Source organism: Trachurus trachurus (assembly GCF_905171665.1).
Source record: "Trachurus trachurus genome assembly, chromosome: 20".
Lineage (NCBI taxonomy): Eukaryota > Metazoa > Chordata > Actinopteri > Carangiformes > Carangidae > Trachurus > Trachurus trachurus.
Genome location: NC_139911.1, coordinates 22445059 through 22462592, shown reverse-complemented (window position 1 = coordinate 22462592; position 17534 = coordinate 22445059). Strand labels below are relative to the sequence as shown.

Here is a 17534-nt window from a genome sequence, read left to right as displayed (position 1 = left end):
GAATCTCTCACACTATCAAAAGAAATGCAAAGAAAACTTTATTATTTATATGGTGCATCTCAATAAATTAGAACATCATGGGCAAGTTTATTTGTCAGTGATTCAATTCAAAAAGTGAAACTAATACATTATTTTGATCAATTACACACAGAATGAAACATTTAATGAAAACCTATAATTCAGTATCTCAAAAAACTGAATATTACAAAAGACCATTAAAAAAAATGCTTTTTTAATATGGAAATGTTGCCCCAAACCTCCTTGGTTTGGGGCATTTGATTTGAGCTACATGATTCCATAATTTATTGAGATGCACCTGTACTCTCCTACATTATTGACCTTAACCAGTTCTTATGTGATTTTGAATGATTGTTTGGAGTAATTGCCACTTTAAAGAAGAATCATAGTTCTGTTGACAAATCATGTTTTTATTTCTCCCATATGTAACACACTGCAATAATCATATGGCAAAAGAACAGAACTGAGATATAATTGAAAATAAATGTAAATAAACGTAGTATAATCTGTAATGACACACTGGCTAAATCAAAAACTTTACAAAGGTGACATTAGAAGCCAAAAAAAAAAAAATCCTCATTGCAAGAAAATTAAAGGATTTATAAAATGACACCAAATGCCTCTTTCAAACTCAACACAGTTAACATTATGAATACTCAGTAAATTATATTCTATTGCATCTAGAATTTCTGAAATCAAACACACAAAATGCAAAATGCTCTCCAGCTAGAACAACATCTCATGGCTGAGTGAAGTTTTTATTCTTTACATGAGCGGGATGCAACTCACACAGCAAGACAACGGACCCTAAAAACACGACTTACTGGATACACACAAGGTAAAATAGATCTTTTCCCCAAAAACAACAAACGGGAGCCACGTATCAAATATAATCTGGGACGCAGCCTGCAGGGATCCTGAGGCCTGGACATACTCACACAGTCTGCTCACATTTCAGTCCACTTCAGCTGTTACTGTGCGGTGGAGGTGACGGTTAGATCCTGACAATGTATTTGTATATTTCATAGTTAATATAATAATAATAATAAAAAAGATAGGAGGAAACAGAAAGACACAGTGTGTTAGTTATAGTTCCTTCACAAACACAGAGGTCAGTGCTGCTGCTGCAAACTGAAGCTGTGCCACAGACCTGTCCGTCAGAAGTCAACCACTACACTACACTCACCTGGACACGAAGTTAAACTCTGGATAAATAAATGATTAGACGTGGGAGACCTTTAAACCTCGTCTCTGTTAAATTGTTACTGTCTTTATTTGCTGTACTCATCCCTCCATCCTCCCTCTTTCCTTCCTTTGGTTGCATTGTTGGCCAGTTTCCCTGCCTCATCTCAGAAGTCGTTTTTTTCCTCCTCTGCACCTTTTTCTCTCCTCCGCCATCTTTAATTAAAGAATCACTCTGGTGATATTCTGGTGGTCAACAGATCAGTCCTATCTCGACACTTCCTGACTTCCTTCCTTCGCTCTCAGATCTGAGCCCACTGGTTCCTGATGAAAATATCGTTTTTTCAAAAAAAAGTGTGTTCACTGTGATTGAATCAAACAAACAGGAGGAAATAGGAGGAGCAGCAGGGTGGTGTGTCTATGTGCTCATGGTGATGAAGGAGCTTGTCACCCATGGCAACAGTGATGCGTTTTAAAATGTTTTTGATACACTAATAATACGTGTTAAAGGGATAGTTCACCCAAAATTCAAATTTCACTCATTATCTACTCACCCTCATGTGGACTAAGGGCTGGGAGAAGTTTCAGAGTTCTCCGTGCCTTCTCTGAGTTACAGTGGGGCTCCGTGCAGCACTGCATGTCCATATGATGGTTGCGAACGGAGCTCACTTTTCTTCGTCCAAAAAGACACACCAAAAAACATCCAAATACCTCCATAGTGCTCGTCTGTAATGTCTAGGGATGTCCCGATCCGATCACGTGATCGGAAATCGGGGTCGATCACGTGGTTTCAGACTCGATCGGAATCGGACGTTACATCCCGATCAGGAATCGGATATATTACATATCTACATGTCAGGGTTTTCCTATCTGTCTAAAGCGAAGACGGGCCGCAAGGGGGGGCGTATTATTGTGAGATTGTGATATTGTTACATCCCTAGTAGAGCACAAAGAACAGAAAAATAGTGGGATGATACAGTTGATCTACATTAAAAACTTTACTGCATTGCCAAAGTATCGGATCGGGACTCGGTATCGGCAGATACTCAAAATCAAATGACTCGGACTCGGACTCGGGGGCAAAAAAATGTGATCGGGACATCCCTAGTAATGTCCGTCTTGTATTGAAGCCCCGACATGAGAAATTGTTCCAAAAAAAATAAAAAAAGTCTATATTTTAAGCTTGTTTGCAGTGGAAGCTCCCAGTGTCTCAGTTCACTGCTTTGCCTGTGTCAGTGCAAATCGCGCAAGATTTGTTTTGAGATTTCTCATGCCGGGGCTTCAATACCAGACGAGCACTATGGAGGTCTTTGGATGTTTTTTGGTGTGTCTTTTTGAACGAAGAAAGTTGGTATCCATTGACAACCATTATATGGACATGCAGTGCTGCGCCGACACCCCCTGTAACTCCAAGAAGGCACGGAGGACTCTGAAACTTCTCCCAGCCCTTAGTCGACATGAGGGTGAGTAGATGAGTGAAATTTGAATTTTGGGTGAACTATCCCTTTAAGTGGCCTTTTTATGTTTTATTGACAAAAAAAATGAATATCACCAGATTGTGACACTTAGACTGAACCGTCAAATCAAATCATTTCAACGCTCATTAACCTTTTTCATCTTTCCTTCCTCTGTAATACTCTTGTCTTCACTCGTTTGTTTTTTTTCTTTCCTCCTGTTATGGTAAAAAAAAAAAAAAAAAGACAGATGTTTCTAATCGTTCAACCCTTCTCTCTTCATGCATCCTTCTTCTGTCATTCCCTCCTCTAGTTGTAAAATGTGACGTAACGTATGGACAGCATGCTGGATATATCGCTCCACTGCTCCCTCCATCCCTCTCCTCCTCTGTTACCTGATAGTAGTGCTCTCTGATGTTCAGTGTATTGTATCAGTTATCCTCTGGTGAACAAATCCACTTCCCCCTGGTCCATGTTTCCCAGAATGCCTTTCAATAACTAACTGCATTTCTATGGAAGAAACAAACACAAACTAACAACCTTTGAATACAAAGAACACCAGCGACGTCTGATTTTCAACAACAGGCTAAGGGTGGATTGGTTTTTCTTTAAATGTTTCCCTCTCCTGACTTCGACCTCCGCCCTCTCTCAGCGCTCCCTCCTCCTCTTCCTCCTCCTCCTCCTCCTCCTCCTCCTCCTCCTCCTCCTCCCTCCTTCAGTTGCAACACTCCACGTAGTTTGCGGGCAGCATGCCGGACTTGCCGGTCCTCTGCACGGTGCCGTACATCCAGCCCTCGTCGATGGGCTGAGCGTTGATGATGACGTCGCCGTCCCTGAACGACACCTCGTCGTGGTCCTGAGCTGCGTAGTCGTAGAGCGCCCGGTAGACACGCTGCACACAGAAGAGAGAGGCAGTTAGAGCTTGTGTGTGTGTGTGTGTGTGTGTGTGTGTGTGTGTGTGGCCCTGTGGTTCAGGTCTACTCATGACACATTGTTAGACAACTCCTCAATCATCTGATCTTCATCCTTCAACAGTTTCCAGTGGGATTTGGGGAATTTAACTAATTGTTTTGTCAATTTGATGGTTGTAACAAGGTAAACTTAATAACTACCAATAAAGTGATAAAATGTTTGAGTCAATAATCACATTATTGGCAAAATAAAACCAAAAAACGTTATTACCAGAGTAATTCTTGGCTTAGTATTAAAAAAAACTTTGACATTGTAATAACTGGGAACCAATAATGTTAATATATGTATTACTATGTGTTTTTTTATTTTCAGGGTAGAAGATGTCACAGTTGTGAAACAGTTGAGGTTGTGCATTTTGTGCCCGTGTCTGAGAAGCAAAGCCCCACCATGCTTCATGATACAATAAATGTGATTTGCTCGACCGTTTGTCACATGCTTGCAAACGGAGGAAGTAGGCTATCAATAACCTCGTTGTAACATACTGACATCTTCTGAAATAAAATAAATAAAATTAAAATAAATAAAGTAAAATAACATACATATATTATTACATTATCAACACCAGTTATTACATTATGAAAGGGGTTTTTAATACTAGGCCAATAACCAGGCAAAAAATTATTACGTTATTGACTGTTTCAGGTTGCTACAGAGGGTTTCTCTACAAAACGTTTTTTCCTTTGCATTACTATCCATGTATTAATGATTTTATTATATTTGATTCAACTTTATTCTCACTGCACATATCAAAATGCCATGAAATGCAGATTGCATCTAACCAGAAGCGCATAAGCAGATAGAAGAAGATAAGATAACAGGATATAAATATGCAGAAGTACAGGGAATGGAATGGTATATTTAAATATCATTTTGACATGTATTATTACTTTGAGTTAAACTCAAACATCACATTTTCTGTTCTATTTTGATATTATTTTCATAAATGCTGTTTAATTAAATGTATTTTCAAATCATATGAAAATAAAAAATCATAAATAAGCCCATTGCTGTTAGTTTGTAATTTTTTGTGCATCTCATCTGATCTGCTCACTGGGAGTCAGTTAAATATAAAAATAATAGTTTTTACAGCTCAGTATGGACTGACACCAGGACACCTCTCAGATTTGACCCCATTGTGGGAAAAAGTCACTGAACGCATCCAATAAAAAAATCTGCCATAGTGCAACTTGCACAGCATTGTGTGTGTGTCAGGGGCGTTACCATGGTGGCTGAGTTGGATGGGGAGGTGACGGATCTGACAGAGGACATGCTGGTTTGGTGCATGTAGCCGTGGTACTGCTGCGGCTGCTGCATCTGAACGCCCTGATGGTACGCTCCGGGGAGGACGGGAGCTGGGACAGAGACAGAGGGACGGAGACAGAGAGAGTGAGTCAGTCTGAAGAGAGTCTGTAGCATCTGTTTGAGACCTTGAGGAGTCAGCTCTGGGAACACACTGTGAGTCAAACAACGTAAAAACACTCGGTGCTGTTCACACTCAAACCTGCAAAGAGACGGTGAAGGAGTCGGTTTTATTTGTGAATTAGAAAGGGGGAACCGAAAAGAAGAAAAGGGTGTTTGCGCTCTTACTCAAAGTCAAAAGAAAAACTCTCTTCAGGTGCGTAGGCAAAACATTTTTTGAGAGAAAGCAGGGAAAGGCTCGCACAGTGGTCAAAAAATGGAAATGTCCACTAAAGAGGTCAACGGATGTAAAGTGACATGTTTAATGGTTCATCAAAAATATATCACAAGTGTGAAAATGGTGTGAAAACAAAACAAAAGCAACTCAGAAATGATTCGGCTTACACAGCCATCCTCAGTCTGCCTAAAGGGCAAATCACATACCTGAGCTCTGTTTGTAGATTGGAGGCAGAGCCAATCAGTGAATGGATCCATTCATGTGCCAGGGTCAAAAGTGTACATACTACAGGATGATATCTAAAACTATTAAAGGAGACATATTCTGCCTCTCTTCCACAAATTAAAATAGTCCCCTTAAAGACATGTCTGTGACATGCTTTGGTCAAAATACTCATGCTGGTTTCAGTGCCTGTCCCTTTAAATGTAAATGAACCACTGCTTGCCCCACCCTTTCTACTGGTACCAGGTAGGAGTGGTATTATGCAAATTTGAATCCTAGTTGCATCACTGGAAGACAACTGAAAGAACAGCTGGTAAAACCATGTGGATTTCAACCTAGAGAGCCTGAAAATTACAGATTTTCTTTGTCAATTCTCACATTTTGGGGGCCGAAAGCCAAGACAAACACCTAAATATATGTTAAAGAGCCTTCAAAAAGTGATATTTCCATAATATGTCCCCTTTAAAGCATGATGAGACCTGATTTGGGATAAACACTTATAGTTATTTAATGATTACAAAATATGTAGAATATATAGAAAAACCTCTTTAGTGGACATTCCTTTTTTTTTCAGTGTGCGAGCCTTTCCCTGCTTTCGTGTGAATTAGAATGGGGACAATCACACAAAAAAAAGAAAAAAAAAAAGTCATGTGTCAGTAAGTGTCTGTCCATGCCTTCAGCCTGCTGTCTTAGAAAACTATACCAGGAGTGTCAGTGCTGCTGCGGTCCCAGGGGTCAGAGGTCAGAGAGCTAACAGACTGAGCCTGGCTGTGGGCCAGAGACTGCTGGGAGGGCTGCCTGCTGAGCCTGCTCAGCCGGCCTGGGGGGGGGGGGGGGAGGAGAGTCGCCACCAGGGGGCAGCACCAGGTGGACGGTAACAGGCCCAAAGACAGGAGAGGAAGGAAAAGATGGACAAGTCACAGTGAGTCAATGGAAAGAGAGAGAGAGAGCAGAGTGCAGCCTCTGAATATTTTGTGTGTTTTTTTTTGCTGTAGTGGACAGAGGGGAGTCAGGTGAAGTACCAGACATCCTGCGCAGGCTCTTGGACTGGATGTTGTCCTCCAGAGGGTCAAAGTCAAATATGGAGCCAGGGTCTGTCCTCCACACCTTCAGGTCTTCAGAGAGGAAGGGAGAGTCGTTTGGAAAAACACTGACTATGTTTCCAGGGTGCAGGATGTTCAGGATTAAAGCAACCACAACCAAACCTGGAACACACCACTACTCTGCCACGATCGCCTGAGTCCTGCTTCACCTGACCTGGTGTCAGTCTAAATACAACTCAAATACACACTGACATTGTTGAGTCAAATAAAGAGATAGAAGAGAAAAACAGATAAAACAATGAAATGATATGAAACTGGAACATGGATCAAGCACCTCTGCCTGAAAAGAGGAAGTAGCACAGAGTATCAATGTAGATAAACAGGAACATGAGCAGCTGATGAGCTAATGCTGTTTTAAATATTCTCTTTTTCATATGAAATATTTTGTTGTTTTTGTGTTAATTTCATGTTTTGCTTATTACCTATTTACACTTGTTTCCAAATTATTATGCAAATAGGATTTTGGTAAAAAAAAAAAAAAATAAGATTTTTAGTTTTTGCAATGAAATTGTTCAATTGTTCTGTTTCTCCTGTCTAGATTATATCACTGACATCACTCTCACAGAGAGGTTTGGCAGTTAGTTTGCCAGTTCACCTCAAACCAGCATCTCTGGGCAGCAGTTGTGGCATCTTCAGAGGAAATACAGGCCGAGACTAAACACTCACCTGTAAGTTCAACGGATGAGACAATTGTTAAGGTGATATCAAAGAAGGACTCCTGTGAATATGTAACTTGATCTCTAAAGGTGTTTTTGACTGAAATAGCATTTGGTTTTAGTAAAAATGATACCCACATACAACAAAATACGTATTTTGTAGTTCCACTTCAAATTCTTGCAAAGTATTTATTAGTAAAACTCCGATGTGCATAATAATTTGAAACAATGTATTTTAAAGCAGAAGTGAGTGGTCCGGTAGTTTTCGCTAATGCTGCGTTCCAGGCAGGCTTTTGAAATCGTAAATTACAGCTTCAAGTCACAACTTACGACTTTGTAGCGTTTCAGGCAACCCACTCGTGTTTTTCCGACCTGTTTTACCGGTGAAAGTCACTATAACGGCCACTCGTAACTTCCGACCGGTGAACTCGTACCAGATCGAACTGGTACCACTTCACGGTCGGAAAAATACGAGTTTCCTTGAACGCACCATAACAGTCCTCGTCGCTACGTCACCACATTCACGGCGTTCCTTGGCTGCACACACAGCCCTGCATGCCGTTCTCTCTCCTCATTGGATAAAAACTGTAGGATACGATAAATGTTTTCTCCTCGGCTCAGAGCAGAGCAGAGTGACTGACAGACCCGTGTTTCAGTCCAAACACTCTATGTAAGTGATTGCTGTCGGAAGATATAACTATTTAAGACTTATATTAACACAAATATATCACTCACTTCTGCTTTAAGTCATTTAAATAAATGCTGTTCTCATCTTTACTGGTAGTTTTGTTTCACAAAATCCAAATAGGCTATAGATTATTAGTTAAGAGTATTGTTGAGGAACAAAAATCTCCTACTGACTGTCAGTGTTATCGACTATTTAGGAAAAAAGAACAAAAACAGCATATGCAGAATGATTTGGAACGCAGTGTATATGTAGCTTTATATAAACTTATAAATAAGTTTTTATTGTGAAACATACGGTCTAAGTAAAGTGTTGACAGTCATTCAGAGCAGGTCAACATCATTAAAGAACAAACAGGCAGAATCAGCCTGATTAGTACAGAAGAGGATTAGGGCCACTGTGGGAAAAAAAACTCAGTTCTCGACTTTCAACTCAGACTTTTTTTCTCAAAATTCTGAGATTTTTTTTTTGAGAAAAGAAAAATTCCAGAGCTCCAGAGACCCTCTAGGAGATTCTTTTAACGAAAAGTCAGAATTCTGAGGAAAAAGTCAGATCTCACTTTTTTCCCCCACAGTCACCCTAACCCTCTCCCGTAGATCAGAGTACCTGTGAGATTCCCATCCAATAGTGAAGGGACAGCAGCAGCAGCTGTTACAGCTCCACGCTGTCCACACACATCATTTTAAATGCAGGTCACTGACCTACAATGATGCCTCCTGGTCGTCTGTCCATGTCCATGGACTGGGAGTGGAGTCCCTTGCTGTAGCCGGCCTCTCCCATCATCTGATTGGCTCTCTGGTAGCGCTCCATGCTGTGATCGTCCAGTCCTGGTGTGCAGCCGCGGCCGCGTGCCCGCTCAAAGTCCTCGTGGTACTTGGCCTGTCAGAGGGGCAAGGACACACACACACACACACACACACACACACACACGTCAGACTTAACATCACCGTCATGACAAGTTCAGAAGGTTAACACACACATTAGTCACAAATCAAACACAAACACACACACACACACAGGTCAGGGTGCATTTGGTCAGTGAGCAAATAAAACACACAGGAGGAAGGTTTTAAAATATTTTATTATTAATACTCACAGCTGGACACATGCACACACTTACACACACACTCTCTCTCACACACTCACACACACACACACACTCTGCGTTGTGCTCCCTGTTGTCTGGTGCTGGGTGTGTTAGTCTCGGTGCGCCAGCGCCCAAAACGCGGTGCCACATCACTCATGTTAGCTCCTCCCACAGCCCAGGTGGGAGCCGTGTCCATCGGGCCGCTACCATGGAAACCGAGTCCTGAGTCTTCCTGACACGTCTGTACTCGGGTGTGTCCAGCTCGGTGCAGCTCCGCCCCCTCACCTCCTGCAGCCCTCGCTGATACTTCACCTGTTTACACACACACACATATGACATCACTATGACTTCACCCTGAGAGACGAGCAGCTGTGTGTTGGCTGGTGTCTGTTGGTGTGTGTGTGTGCGTTCTTGTACTTAGTACGTTGTGAGGACGGGCAAGAGTTTTTAACCAACAGAGTGAGGACATTTTGGTGTAGTGAGGACATTTTGTCCAATGTCCTCACTTTTTCCAACAGCTGTTTGAAGGTTAAGACTTTAGGTCATAATTAGATTAAGAGTAATGGTTAAGGTTAGACATTTGTTTTGGATGGTTAAAGGTATAATAATAGGAATTCCCCCCATCTAGCGGTGCGGTTGCATATCAGAACGTATTCTTGTTGGATTCACGTGAAATCGGGCAGAAGTCAGACAGACAACAGACGCTGCATGTAACAGGATAAACAAGCGTCTATGTAAACAAGTGGTCCGCCAGCACGAGGTAAAACAATACAGGCCTGACAATATGTTGTCATGGTGATGTCGTATTGTTTACCTGACCCACGTTTTACCGTCTTTCTCTGGTGGAGTAAAATGACATCCGGTTGGTTTGCCGACGGCCGTCTGCCTGACTGCACCTGAATGCAACACCAGTGCCTCCGTCCTTCCTCACACTACACAGTGGTGACAGTTTTAACAGGCCGAACCGACAGCTCCGCTGAGTTTCTATGGTTACCTACGGTCACGCTGCCACTCAACGTAAAAAATGGCGATGCAACATGGCCGCCTCGGTTCGGTGCGTCGCCCACTTATGTATTTGTAACGACTTGTAACAACTCATTCTAAGGTACCAGAAAGCTTTCATTTGTATGCGGGTGTGATTCCACTTCAGTGAAATACGTATTTATGAAAGACATATTTGATTTTTGATTTTTGCTAATAAAAAGCCAAATAAGTTACATACTGGGGCTTTAAGGATAGGGTAAGGGGCTAGGGAATACATTATGTCAGTGAGTGTCCTCACAAAGATAGCATTACAAGAATGTGTGTGTGTGTGTGTGTGTGTGTGTGTGTGTGTCTTGCCGAGCTGATGTTCTCCTGGTTCTGTCGGACTCTCTCCAGCTCCGGTGTCACTCCAATACTGGTGGCCTTCACTGCACTCTGCTTGTACTTGACCTGGTGGGACGACAGACAGGTGTGAGTGTGAGGTGCCGTCCTGTCACCTGAATAGATGATTGTTCTGAAGATAAACACCCAGAGTTGCAGAACCCAACTGAGCTGCTCATCTTTAATATCCTTAGTCAGTCCGTGTGTGTGTGTGTGTGTGTGTGCACTCACAGAGCTGATGTTCTCCTGGTTGCGTCGGACCCGCTCCATCTCAGGTGTGTCCATGATGGCGGTGCCACGTCCCACCTCCTCTCTGTACTGCACCTGTGTGTCAGAAAGAACCTCCAAGATTAATAGGGCCCGACACAAATAAAACTATAAAACTACACAAAAAACATTTAATATTCCTCCACACTCAGTACGTTTACATGACACTTGAAAAAACCGAATTATTGCCTTGATCCGACTATAACTGGACAACTGAAGTGCATGTAAACACCTTGAGTTGAGAACTCCGATTAAGACACCCAGATAATGCGATTGGAATTCGACCTTAGTCGGAGTATAGCTGGACAATGCATGTGCGCATGCTCCACAACCGTAGAGACGGCACAAAGTGGAGCAGAGAAGCCGCCCGAGCCCAGCAAAGTAAATTAAAAAAAACCCACGCCAGCGCCGATTCAATGCATTTCACACAGCGCGACCAGCAAGAGTGTTTTATTTTTTTTTTTAAATGAGAGAGAGAGAGGAAAAAAGGAAGCCCGTATCCTATTCTCAGTGCGAATCCGGCCCAGACTGACCCGTCTGGTCGGGAACTGCAGTTGAGAATTTATTAATAAGCTTACTAAGTTGTTTATATTCTGTTTTTTACGAGGTGACAGAAAAGTCAACAGGACAGGGGGCGTATTAACCCGCTGAAACAACAGGTGACGCCGCATGAGGGGGCGGACCCCGTCAGTTATTCGATTTTCTCAGTTGCATGTAAATTGAGACAAGGACAGAAGTCCGACTTGACGCCAAAATCGAATTTTGAGCATAGCTCGATTAAGCTCTGCATGTAAACGTACTGACTGTTTGTCTCCTGCAGTCCAAGTGTCCTGAAGGGATATAGTCCAGAGTTTACTCGAAACAACGTAATTGATGCAAGTCCGGTCACGTCCACGTGCATCGCGTGAAGGCAAATTCAATCCAGGACTGTTTATGCTGTAAAAATGACGTAGCTTCCAGTAAACTCTGGACTATCTCCCTTCAGGACACTTGGATTGCAGTGGACGAGCAGTGTGGAGGAATATTAAATGGTTTTGTGTAGTTTTATGGACGTTTTTGTGTTGGGCCCTATTACTCTCATATAAAGTTTTCACTGGACTACGAACCGAATAACACAACCAAACCTGAAACGCACCACTAATATACAGTACAATGATTTCCTGAGTCCTGCTTCACCTGATCTGGTGTCAGTCTAAATATTAAAACTCAAATACACACTGACATTGTTAAGTCAAATAGAGATAAAAGAAATAAACAGATACATTGATATGACACACAGTGTGTGTGTGTGTGCACTCACAGAGCTGATGTTCTCCTGGTTGCGTCGGACCCGCTCCATCTCAGGTGTGTCCCTGATGGCGGTGCCACGTCCCACCTCCTCTCTGTACTGCACCTGTGTGTCAGAAAGAACCAGCGGCTCAGTGACCTCACACTCATTTAAAAGCAGTTTAGGAATGTAGGTAGGCTACATGTACTTTTTCTGGGAACAAGTGCAATATTAGATAGTTCAACATTTTGGCAAATTGGCCCATTGCTATAATCCCTATAGTCATAGCAGTAGGTTCGTTACTTTTAATTGTCGGTGCAAGCTATTTTTAGAACGGCGGAGCAGAGCCGTGAGCTGCTCAGAGCTACGCTACAGAGGCTAATGGGATTACTTGGTTTCCCTCATCAAACTCATTAAATACACAATCCAACAACTCCACAACGCTCTGGTGGACAAGTTGTGACCTGCACATTCACAACGCTATGAGATAATAATGGAACATTACGAGATGGAGTTGTTTTCAAGGTAAATTCATGCAAAACAGCTGATGCGCGTTCCTGTCAGGGGCAGTTTTCCGGCAAGCAGTCTCTGCATTTACCTAAAAAAAAAAAACTTCTGTCTCGTAACGTTCTGTTATTATCTCATAGCGTGGTGAATGTAATGTAATCTGCCTTCAATTAATGTACTGTTGCTTCCTATTCTCATCTCTCCAGGATGTTGTCTGGTGGATTGCCAGGGGAGTTTTGCAATCATTTTCTTATTCTCCTTAGTTTCCACAGGAGGGCGGAACTGATGGAATCTCTGCTTCTGTTCCCATATACAGGCTTCAGCTGCGGGGAATCGGCTCGTTCGTAGCAGAAGCTCCACCAAGTATGCAGGGTCAGACTCTGTATCTTAAGCTGTTTTGGGGGGGTCTGCTTCATTCCCTGTAATGTCTGGCAAAGCAGATCATTCAGGGAAGGAATAACTGAGACAGAGCCTGACGCTAAACCTGCTGCAGCCATGCTCAAGAATATGTGAACATACATCACTAAACTTCTTGGCGTTCTCTCTGGCGAGGACGATCTCTGGCGTCTCTGTGACCGAAGACATCAGACCTCTCATGAGTTTGGAGTCCCAGCTGTAGCGCAGCTAGAGGGCGACAGAGAGCTGCTGTCAGACACTGAGGAAGTGTGTGGGCTCAATCATGCTCAAAAGGGTGTGTTTGCATGGACAGGAGCAGGCTGGTGTCCTCACAGAGCTGATGTGTCTCTGGTTGGCTCTGACTCGCTCCATCTCCGGGGTCTCGGACAATAGACTGTAACTTCCCTTCATCCGCTCAGCATCGTCCTTGTACTTCTTCTACAGAGAGAGAGAGGGAGAGGTTGATGTAGGGATTGTTCAGTTTGTGTGGATGTGAAGGTAGGTTTCTCTCCACACTGACCTGACTGTAGATGTCTTTCAGGTAGGAGGCGTGCAGCAGCTCTGGAGTGTCTGTGACTGTCCCGTAGGAGCTTTCTCTGAGCTGGTCTGTCTGCTTGTACAACCTCTGTGACACACAAACAAGATTTCATTCAGAAGTTACTACATTTTTTATTGCACTGATTTTTGAGACTTAAGTACTGTATTATGTTATCATAGATACACAGATGTTTTATCCACTGTATTATTTAACACCTGTGTCCCCAAAATGTCATGAAATAGTGATGTAGCGAACAAATACATGAATTGTGCAACAGTGAGTCAGCATCTTGAAAATCTGAGTTTGAAACAAGTTTAAGCCTCTGCTGTGAGGATGAACACAGCCAGGGGTTAAAGGGATAGTTCAACATTTTGGCAAATTGGCCTATTGCCATATTCTAGTCTTAGGGGTAAGTTCATTACCTTTAATTGTTGGTGCAAGCTGTTTTTAGATCCGCGGGGCAGAGACACGAGCTGCTCAGCTAACGCAACGGAGGTGCACGGTACTTTCGCCTTTCCCTCATCAAAATCATCAAATACACAATCCAACAACTCCAAAACACTCTTGTGGACAAGTTGTGACCTGCACATTCACCACGCTATGAGATAATCATGTAACATAATGAGACAGAGTTGTTTTTGAGGCAAATATGTAACCAGAACTACATTCCAGACACGGCTGCTCGGCAGAGTGATTTCAAAAACGCAAGTAGTTCCAAGTTTGCTTCATGTGTCGTAATGTTACATAATTAAACGTTAATATTTCATAGTGTGGTGAATGTCTCAGGTGTTTTGGAGTTGTTGGATTGTGTATTTGATGAGTTTGATGAGGGAAAGGCAGAAGTACCATGCGCCCCCATTAGCTGAGCAGTTCGCGTCTCTGCCCCGCCAATCTAAAAATAGCTTGCACCGACAATTAAAGGTAATGAACCTAGTGCTATAGGGATTATGGCAATGGGCCAATTTGCCAAAATGTTGAACTATCCCTTTAACAGCTCTTTCTTACACTCTGTAGCTTTATAGATGATTAATAAGATGTTAAAAGGTTTTAAAATGAATAGACAGTGAGTGCATTGGGTTGATGTGACAGCACCTCTGATCTGGATAAACTGCAGATGTGGGACTGAGTGGGAGTTTAAGCTACTTAGAAATACTGAATGGGATTGTTCAGCCTCTGCAGAAACAGCATCAGCTCAATGTGAAACATAGAACCAACTCTAGTGAGTCCAGTCAGTGTTAGTGAAGAGAAATAAGTGTAGCAGGGCGTAGCAGGCTGGACCTGGCTCTGGATCTCTGAGGCTCTCTTGGCTCTCTGTATCTCCAGGACGTCGCTGCTCAGCTCCATGCCTTTGCCCACGATGTCCCTCTCCAAGTCCTTGCGGTACTCCTTCTGCAGACGGCCGCACATGACCAGAGTTAGAGTTAGAGACCGCCTCGCCTCAGAGCTCAGCAGCTGTGGCTCTGCTGGCGTGTGCGCTGAGCTGTACCTGGTTCAGTATCTGACTGGCGTTCTTCACCCGCAGCAGCTCCGGCGTTTCCTCCAGGCCCAGGCCCGATAAGCCCCGCCCCTTCACTTCCTGTTCCAGGTCTTTCCTGTACTCCTTCTGCAAGGAGTCGGGAAAGAGACAGACGAGTGAGTGACTCCACGTTACCGTCCATGTTCAACACTGTGTAGCTGTGTAGCTGTGTTACCTCACTCAGCAGGCTGCTGGCATGACGGGCTGTCAGGTATGCAGGGGTCAGGTCTAAGTCCACCAGGGCTTTCCCCTTCATCTGCTCCTCAAAGTCCTTACGATACTCTTTCTGAGAGAGGGAGAGAGTCAAGTGACTGTGTAAATAAAAAGATAAAGATAAAACTATATAATTTATTAAGTCTGATATCTTATGTTTTCCACATAACTAGTGGAGGCATGTTACTTTTAAAAAGTAATTAGTTGTGGTTACTAGTTACTTTCCCCAAAAAGTAACTGAAATACCACATCATAAAAGTTACTAATAACCAGAAAAAGTAACTATTACATTATTACTTGGACTCGCCCCCCTAACCCTAACTGCCCGTTTATCAGGAACTAACCAACTCACTCAGTATTCCTCCACACAAGCTGGTTCCACGTCTGTGCGGATGAATATGAGTGAGTTGGTGTGCTGTTCTGTGACCTGCCCTGAATGGGTTTCGAACCTGGGTCTCTCGCACCGCGGGCGATGATGCTAACCGTTTCGCCAAGAGGTCAATGACCACTTAGCACGTCTTTTATGGGTGAGTGAGTTTAACTGCAGTACCGCTAACCACCACACGCTGTCACTTCTCCTTACTGGTACCTCGTGATTGTGACTATACCTCAGACCTCCGTTACATTGGTTAGTTCCAGATAAACAGCTTTTTTTCTCCCGACTAGTTGATGGAATGAAAAAAATTGTATATATAATGTACACTTAAACTGGTTTATTATTTTGTGACAGGACTTCTTGAGTCAAGTAACGGAACGCATTATATTGTCAGTAACAGTAACAGTGTTAACAACATATATTGCACGTCTGTCCGTCCTGGGTGAGGGATCCCTCCTCTGTTGCTCACCCTGAGGTTTCTCAGTTTTTCCCTGTTAAAAGGGTTTTCCATGGAGTTTTTCCTCAGTGGATGTGAGGGTCTAAGGGCAGAGGATGTTTGTAAAAACGGGCTATACAAATAAAATTGCCTTGCCTTGTTAACGGGGCAAACAGTAACTTTTTTGATTACTAGTTACTGAAAAAAGTAGCGCCGTTAGTAACGCTGTTATGTTATAATGCCGTTATTCCCATCACTGATTGCCTCAGTCCTCTACTCACAAACATTAATCTGCCATTGAAAATAGTCCCTAAATAAGAATGATCCCCTCCTGCTTGGTGACCATTTTCTTGTCATATTTACCGTACTTATTCCATCTACTGACTTGTATTAAATCACCACATGATGATGGTTATGTACAGTATCTTTGCTCAGCTTTATATCTTTAGTTTTTTCTCCATGTGACTGGACTCTGTTACTGATAGTGTGTGTAAGAACAAACAGACTTGGCTGATGGAGCTGACTCTGACTCTGAAGCTCCACTGAGCATTAATAGACCATAAAGAGAGAAGCTAAATGTGTTGGTTGAGAAATGTTGAATTCAGCAGTTTGCTTCAAAGACCAGCGATGAGTTTGTGTTTTACCTCGCTTTGCATCTTCTGTGCTTCTTTAGACACTTTGTACGCCACAGTGTCTCCGAACTCCATCTGAGAGCGACCTTTGTTCTTCTCGTACTCCTCTTTGTACTTCACCTGAAACAACACACACACACACACACACATTGGTCCATTTGTTCACGGTTAAACTCCCAGCCAGAGGAGAGGCAGCAGTCTGACCTGGCTGTGCAGCACGGCGTTCTCCTTGTGGTGGAGCTGTTCAGCCGTGTCCAGAGCCATGTGGTAGTGAGCCTTCGTCTGCTCGTACTTCTTCTTATACTCCACCTGAACACACACACACACATATACACACACATTTGCATCTCTGATTACATGAACTGATGCATTTCTGCTGTACATACTGTAGGCTATGTCAGTGGTTCCTACCAGACATGTTCTAAATGTGTTCACTTCAACGGATCTGAGACTATTAACTATATAAAGATGGATATTTTTACGATTCATTTTTCATACAATTTTACACAGAGATCCTCTAAGTGTTGATATTTAAACTTTTATTTTTTCCTCCTGTTTATTTTTTCTAGTAACTTTGATCATGTTTATTTGATGTTATTGGCCCTTCATTTCAACATGAGTTGTTCAGGTTTTGGTGGAAGGTGTGTTGTGTAAAATCAATCCTTTGTTGCAGCTGCATGTCAATGATTGATTATACATATTTTAAATTTTCATTTTCATTTTCTTAAACACAAATACATTGATGGATATACTGTTTATGTTTTAGTAAATCATTCCTACAGCATGTAATGTAGCAGCCTTTGGACATAGACATGCATCCCAACTGATGCTGCACTAAATGCTACCTACTGAATGTTAGTAAGAAAAAAAAATCTATATAATCAGAGCCAAATAAATAATTGATTCATTGCACAATAATCAATTATTAAATTAATTGTCAACTGTTTTGATAATTGTACAATCGGTTTGAGTAGTTTTTTAAGAAAAAAGTCCAAATTCTCTGATT

The 17534-nt window shown here is 42.6% G+C and overlaps 1 protein-coding gene across 1 annotated transcript in view; it reads right to left on the bottom strand.

Annotated features, from left to right (window-relative positions):
* Positions 1–2883: 2883 nt before the first annotated feature.
* The window catches only part of LOC311003556 (uncharacterized protein), a 47583-nt gene continuing 32932 nt past the window's right edge, over positions 2884–17534 (bottom strand). Inside the window, exons 24-39 of the mRNA XM_083995323.1 lie at positions 16733–16837; positions 16541–16648; positions 15047–15157; positions 14842–14958; positions 14634–14744; positions 13338–13442; positions 13151–13255; positions 12941–13045; positions 11948–12040; positions 10612–10704; positions 9223–9327; positions 8630–8807; positions 6432–6599; positions 6188–6304; positions 4848–4978; positions 2884–3546 (exon numbers count right to left, since the gene is read on the bottom strand). Coding sequence (XP_083851449.1) covers positions 3370–3546; positions 4848–4978; positions 6188–6304; positions 6432–6599; positions 8630–8807; positions 9223–9327; positions 10612–10704; positions 11948–12040; positions 12941–13045; positions 13151–13255; positions 13338–13442; positions 14634–14744; positions 14842–14958; positions 15047–15157; positions 16541–16648; positions 16733–16837 — 1929 coding nt within the window. The 3' untranslated portion in view covers positions 2884–3369. The remainder of the gene's footprint in view (positions 3547–4847; positions 4979–6187; positions 6305–6431; positions 6600–8629; positions 8808–9222; positions 9328–10611; positions 10705–11947; positions 12041–12940; positions 13046–13150; positions 13256–13337; positions 13443–14633; positions 14745–14841; positions 14959–15046; positions 15158–16540; positions 16649–16732; positions 16838–17534) is intronic.